This window comes from Limulus polyphemus, unplaced genomic scaffold, assembly GCF_000517525.1.
Source record: "Limulus polyphemus unplaced genomic scaffold, Limulus_polyphemus-2.1.2 Scaffold664, whole genome shotgun sequence".
NCBI lineage: Eukaryota > Metazoa > Arthropoda > Merostomata > Xiphosura > Limulidae > Limulus > Limulus polyphemus.
Window position 1 is genome coordinate 205,703 of NW_013666274.1, and position 7,808 is coordinate 213,510.

At 32.4% G+C, this 7,808-nt stretch overlaps 1 protein-coding gene across 1 annotated transcript in view; it reads right to left on the reverse strand.

Annotated features, from left to right (window-relative positions):
* Positions 1-7,808, reverse strand: part of LOC106459816 (N-glycosylase/DNA lyase-like) — a 16,225-nt gene that overhangs the window by 5,436 nt on the left and 2,981 nt on the right. The window contains exon 2 of the mRNA XM_013919480.2: positions 874-1,168. Coding sequence (XP_013774934.1) covers positions 874-1,168 — 295 coding nt within the window. The remainder of the gene's footprint in view (positions 1-873; positions 1,169-7,808) is intronic.

Sequence of the window (7,808 nt, forward strand, 5' to 3'; positions counted from 1 at the left end):
TTGATTTCTACATATTTGTCGTGTGGTATTTCAGAATGTTGGAATCTGGCTGTACTTTGATTTCTACATATTTGTCGTGTGGTATTTCAGAATGTTGGAATCTGGCTGTACTTTGATTTCTACATATTTATTGTGTGGTATTTCAGAATGTTGGAATCTGGCTGTACTTTGATTTCTACATATTTGTCGTGTGGTATTTCAGTTCCGAGAGCCTTGACTGCATTCACGGTACTACTGCGTATAGTACGACTACCTCTACTTTTATAGGCTATATAACAGTAGGGTAATTTCTGATTGGTTGAATGACAACCAATCACAGTGTAAACTATCAACAAATGATTGTACTCTGGTGCACTTTCACATAATAAAAGGGTGGTATTCTTCTAATATTTGCTACTTTCTCCTTAAGATTTCCATAATTATTTCCAATTGTACCCATGTACCTGAAGTAAAATTATAAGGAAAAAATACTAATGAACCACACAACAACTGCTTTAAATGAAACTCACCTAGAAATTCCTTTTTGAAAATAACTTTACATTCTGCTTTCACCTACAGTGGTAAATAAAACTTGTTCATAGACATACAAATACACCGTAGATTACAGTTAAGTAACATATATATACTATCTGAAGTACCCGTCCCCTGGATGGAAGTTATGTAAATTCATGAAAAGTTGCTTCCCTTATATGTAATTGTAAAAAAAAATTCAAAAAGACCCATAAAAAGTGCAAACCATAAAACTGAAAATTTGTACATATTTCCACATGGACCCAATGAAGTCCATACAAATTTTGGTTAAGATCCAGCCACACCATGCAAAGTAGTTACACGGACATACAACTGACAGTACTATTATATCTATACAAATACCTGGCAATATTATTGTTTGAAGAGCAGATGAAAGAAACAAGATTTTCTGTAGGATCTTGTCGTAGTATTCTAACACCTGGAAAATGCTTAGCTACTTTACCGAAGTTTTCATCAACTGTTGTCCATTGGTTATATAACTTATCAAGATTGATACTTAACTGAAAATAATCACTTAAAATATTGTGTAATATATTATACTGATCATTTTCTGAAACAGAAGTGGACAATTTCTTTTCAGGATTATTAGTTGATAGGTGGTGGAAAAATGAAAATGAAGAATGGATGAGTACTTTGGCTGGATATGTGTGGTCAATTAAACAAGATGATAAAGGAAACCTGCTTTATAAAGTTCACAATGAACCAAAAGAAAAAAGTTGTCCAATTCCTGAAGGAGATGATGTGGTCCCTAAAAAAAGGAGAAAACGAAACACGCACATTAAAAAAAAAAACAAAAAAAATACCACTGTTTTAATATAATAACAATATATTACAGAAAAACAACATCTAGAGATAACAAAAAAATTGTCAGCCTTTTAATGTTTTATATAACTAACTACAGTAGAAGTACTTGTAATTTTTAATGAAAGATTGAGATACCATACTACAAAAATATCTACTGTTCTACTTTTTAAATTTATGTTCTCCCCCCCCCAAAAAAAAGATAAAAGATTCATTATCTTGTAAAGTCTTTATTACAGAACACTGTAATGAAGATAATATTATACATACAAAAGGTAGATTACTGCTAAAACTACGATCTGATTGTGTAAAAAAAACTATTACATCGGGTACAGTTATTTTATTGTTGGAAGATGACAAACATTTCTCTATGGAATTTTAAAATCAAATGTTTAATCATGAATTATCCAATAAATGTGTATGATACTGTTGTTTATAATTAATAAATACTTCGTCAATCATTAACAAAGCTTAAATATTTAACTACCTTACTTATGAATCATGTATGTTAAAGGAACAATTTACTTTCTAAAACCAACTGACAGCTACAACCTCCCAAACAAAATGATTTCCCGTTTCTTACTCAGAGTAGCTACGTTCTTTATCAAGTGAATAGAAATGACGAACTGCTACTGCTTTTTTTCACTTCCAAAAAATAAGAAGTTTTCTCCCTAGCATCTCTAACAATGTGTACTTGTGCTTAAAACTGCACGCTATGAGCATAAAAACAAAATGTCAAAGTTACTAAATGTTCTTTAGAACATCAATTTTTTCCTATGTCACCACACAATAAAGTGAATTACTGGCAATAGATGGCTTTGTTTTATGCTCTTGTTTTTCATTACTGTTTACAGTAACTTTAGTAGGAAGTACATGTTACATGTAGCCTAATAACTGTATCAGTATAAAGGAAACACATGATATTGAAACAAATATGTTGCCACAAGTAGAAGGTTGACAACTGTTTAAGTGAGACTTTTGACAAAGTAAAAATTTAGCATATGGTAAAATGGTGAGTGTGCCTTTGGCACTTACTTTCTGAAGGAGAATCTGGAGTCGTGCTCACCCAGATAATGTTTTATTTAATGAACCAAATTAGTGTTTTTCATTTATCAATGATGCTGGATCCAACAATTCAAACAACAGTCTGCTAATTTGACCAACAAATAAGATTTTTTTTACTAATACATGTAATCTTATAAATATGTCCAAGTGCTTGAGTCTCATGCTCAATGGGTAATGAGTGTTAGTAACACTGACAGTATAGAATCTTTAAACAAAGAAATTAAAATCATTGGAATATTTAAGTCATGCATGCAGCACAGTTTGCATCACCAATGTTTTGCAAAAAAAACAACAAACAGTTTTTCTTGATCATTTCAAAACTTATGTGGATTGCCTTAAAACAATCAGTAAGTGTGAATATAACTCCTTATAGACAATTAATTATTTCACACAATAACTGACAGTAGATAAGCTTCATTACTAGCTTCAACTTTAATTATGATATTTACATACTTTTCAAGATACAATTTAGTGTTCTAATATCATACAAACAGTTTTAAGGACTTTCAATGAATAACTGCAAAAACAAAGTTTTTTTAAAGGTTTCATTTTCTGAAAATATTTAGCAAACTGTGGTTTCACAAAACAAAACAAAATATAGGGTTAAATATATATATATATATATTTGACTAATACTACATATGAATTTCTAATTATCTACATCTAACTCTAAAATTTTCATGAATAAATCCATTATTTCTATGTCATAAAGAATCTACCAACATTGGGCTGTATCTAACGTCCAGTTAATGATGTATTTAAGTAGTAGGTGCAACTTTCTTTACCTTTACTCAAAATAGGTTAATCTATAAATTGGAAGGTAAATGTTTAACCAAAAATATTGCTACAATTTACAAATGTTTGATACAGTAGTCATGACATTGCTCTAACGTTGTAGCATTTTATCGTTGGGTGGGATCTTGTGGATTACCTGGTAAAAATAATGCCAAGCCCATTTTACATAATAATCACAAATTACTTTCCTTTTTAACGTTTCTACAGGCTATATACAATTTTACACAAGTTGTAGACCTAAGTTCATAATTTTTCAATATAAATTTCTCGCTAATGGTACTAATACTAGTAATACTAATATGCCTAACTCACAAATAAACTGTCTTGTAAGTTGTACAATTCCAATTCACTTGAATAACTGAACATACATAACTAACATTGATGTGGGAATTACTCGCTGAACACTTGACTAACTCAGTAACTGCTCATTAAAACTACTACTAGTTATACCTATACTTAATAATTTCATTTCAAATTACTATTATTTAGTACTGTTTATTGATATAAAGCCTGCTACAACTTAGAAGTTAGACAGAAATTACCGAAACGACTGTCCACAAGCGAGAGTAACATCTAGATTCAACTCTTTGAAAGTACACGATATGGTTCTCCAGATCATTTACAAAATATTTTAAACTTAACCCTGGAAGTAAAACTTAAAAATAATATACCTTCCCTCACTTTATTTAAAAAGTACTAGTTTTTGATGCGCCACCTAGTGTTAAAAATATTTTATCATAATATCGTTAACAACTAAGGTACCCAACTGATTAACAATGTATGATCTATATATGAAGAAACGTAAGAAAAATATACTTAATTAGCTATATTGAGAACCAGGTTGATTTCTAATTTCGTAATAACTTACACATAACTTACTCTGAAAAGAAGTTATCATTATTAACTAAACTAGCTCCTTTTTACTAACCTTGAAGTACAGCCGGTTACATATTAACGTTTTATTCTCACTTACCACAAAATATCAGGTGTGTTTTGAATTTCGCGCAAAGCTACACGAGGACTATCTGCGCTAGCCGTTCCTAATTTAGCAGTGAAAGACTAGAGGGAAGGCAGTTAGTCATCACCATCCACCGCCAACTCTTGTCCCACTATAACGCCCCCACGGCTGAAAGGAGAGCATGTTTGGTGGGATGCGGATTTAAACTCACAACCCACAGACAGATAGCGAGTCGAGCGTCCTAACCACCTGGCCATGCCATGCCTAAAAATGTACTAAAATATTTAATAAAAACCTAGTACAGATACAAAGTTAATACCGCATTTTGTATTTTTGTAAAATACTTCATACATATTGTGTGACATTTGCGATTTTTAGTGTGCTAGAAATTTGCACTTTAATTTAAAAAATACAATATCTTATACTTTAAATTTTTGTAACAAAACTTATTAAATAGTTTATCAGGCCCGCCGACAAGGGGGCAAAGGGTTAACTACTCAGAGGTCCGGGCGAATGAAAGCTGGTTATGCCGTAAAGTCCGCAAATCACCTTTAGGCTATTAATGGCTGGAGACGGCTTGAATGGGTAATGAAGAAAAACTTTAATATAACAGCAAATGTACAACGTTTCGACAAGGTTTTGTCATCATCAGGGTTCCTCGTCATCGAACCTTTAGGCTATATCTTCATTCAATCATAAAAGCATAATTTTTGGCTTATATATGCATATAGATGCTTGATACATTAAGAATGATTGAAATAATAATTTGAGTAATAATTAACATAAATGTATTACTTTATAGATTTAATAGATATTTATTGTTACTTTATTAACGTTTTTACGCTTAAACTGCACCCCCCCCCCCCCAGTGTCACAGTGGTGTGCCTGGGTACTTACACTTCTAGAAACCGGGTTTCGATTCCCGTGGTGGGCAGAGCACAGATAACCTTTTGTGTAGCTTTGTGCTTAATAACAAACAACAACAACAATTTAAACTGCGAGCTAAAAATGGCTGCTGCTATGATTTTACCTTGTTTATGAGCTCGTTGCTGTCCTAATTTAGGATCTTTTTATTAGTAAGTTCTTTCAAATGTTAAAAAAGAGAGTGAGAAAGGGGGCTCGGCAAGGATGTTTGTCCCTGTGCCCATGCTGGCTCTCGATGCTCCTGCTGAGGCCGCAGTTCATATGTTATTCAATAAAATATTATTTGCTTAGTTTGTTTGTAGTTAAGTTCAAACCTATATAATGGATGATCTGCTCTGTGCCCACCAAGGGTATCGAAATCCGGTTTTTAGCGTTATAAACCTTTAGACTTGACGCCGTGCTAGAGGATGGGGCACATGTTTAGTATTTGCATTTTTCGACAGGTAGATAATAATTTGAAAAGATGACTTGTCCCTCAGTTTTTTTATTTTTTTGTTAGAGCAACACCACTGTCGAATGATAGTAGTACTAAGATAAATTAAAAATTTCCAGTGGAGATTCAAAAATTATTTTAAAAAAGTGGTATTTAATTCGTAGTTTATTCAAAAACATTTTTTAACATAAATCCGAAACTAATCGATACCTAACCTGAAATACGAGACGTACATCTAATTTATAAAAATTCCTTTCAGAGTTATTCGATCGATAAGCAATACTAGTTCACCAAGTAACTGAGCCACCCCAGTGACTCAATGGTAAGACCCTAAACTTACACCGCTAAAAATCAGGTTTCGATACCTGATGTGGGCAGAGCATAAATAGCCCACTATGTAGCTTTGTGCTTAACATCAACAACAAAAAAAAACAACAAGTTACTGAACAGCAGAATAGACGCCATAGCTTTTACTGAATAACGTTTTTACTACTGCCTGACACCGAACTGATTCACTCATTAAACATTTCCCTAAATTCTCAGTAATTTATTACTCATCACTAAATATTTACTCATACTTATAAACAATGTATCTTGTTTCCAGATGATGTCCCAAATAATAGATTCTTGAAGTCTCTAAATGATGAGCTTCCTGTATTAAAGATTTACATTAAAAATATAGCTTACAACAATATTTAATATGTTATTGATATACAAATAATAAGTAATGGAGCTGATTGATAATAAAACAAAGTAACTCTTTAAATACCTAACATTAGTGCCTGTGGTTACTATTCATTATGCACATTAGATTTAAGATAACAGTTTCCTCTCTTCTCATATTATTTTGGTGTTCAAAAAGTTCACAAATGTCAATATTCCCTTTTCATAATAATTTGTTTGATGTTTGAATATTTTTCTGGTATAAAAGTGCATCTGCATATATTTTATAATTTTTTAGCATTGAAGGTATTTTACAAAACGTTATTAGCCTAAAATAGCTCACTTTATCACAAAATAATAAAATTAAACAGAAATGCGGTTTCAATGACTAGAGGGAGTATTGATCACGTTACCTATCATGAACAGTAGCAAAAAATAATGTACATGCAACGTTAATAACAATATGCTGAATTTTTTAACAATCTACTTTGGAATAATTCTATCTAAAGTACAAAATTTATATATGCAGGAATTGGTGGGCACATAGAAAAGTTAACTGTAGGCCAGTTTCAATACTATGCTCCACGAAAGACTTGTCGTTCAAAAACTTTAGTTGAAAGTGCAAAATGTATTGTTGCGTCATCGAGATCACGTGACAATTCACACGCTCTCTTGTTTCTAGAACTATCTTGTTCTTTCGGGAATGCTCTAGTAATTGCTCGATGTAGGGTGGGCTGGTATATATAAAACTTTACTTAATAAAACTGGTTTATTCTTTCCGAATATAACTTAACCGATACACTGAACTTCAACAATCGCGCTAAACAAACGCTATAGCAACGAACGTCAATAATACTCTGACCGCAGATCAATTACTCACTATCTATCTACACACACATTACCATGCTTCCGTAACTTCGTTTCAACGAAACTTTAACGACACAAGTCCATTTTTCTTTTATCCCACTTTCTGACACCAATTTGTTACGTTTCCGTTTTTTTATTTAATTTATTTTCCGTAACTTCGTACCGACGAAACTTACGCGACACAAGAAACGAGAAGCGGGAAATCAGACTACAGCCTAGCAGATTTGAAGGCAGCAATACAAAAACAAGAAAAGAAACAAGAAGAACGAGAAGAGAAATTACAACAGTTGTTAGAGGAAAAAGAAAAGAAACAAGACGAGAAATTACAACAGTTGTTAGAGGAAAAAGAAAAGAAACAAGAAGAACGAGAAGAGAAATTACAACAGTTGTTAGAGGAAAAAGAAAAGAAACAAGAAGAACGAGAAATTAAACAAGAAAAGAAACAAGAAGAACGAGAAAATAAACAAGAAAAGAAACAAGAAGAGAGATTACAGCAGTTGTTGGAGGAAAAAGAAAAGAAACAAGAAGAGAGACAACAGCAGTGGCAAGAAAACCTGCAACAATGGCAGCTCGAACAGCAAAATAAACAAGAGAGATTACAGCAGTTGTTGGAGGAAAAAGAAAAGAAACAAGAAGAGAGACAACAGCAGTGGCAAGAAAACCTGCAACAATGGCAGCTCGAACAGCAAAATAAAAAAGAGAGATTACAGCAGTTGTTGGAAGAAAAAGAAAAGAAACAAGAAGAGAGACAACAGCAGTGGCAAGAAAACC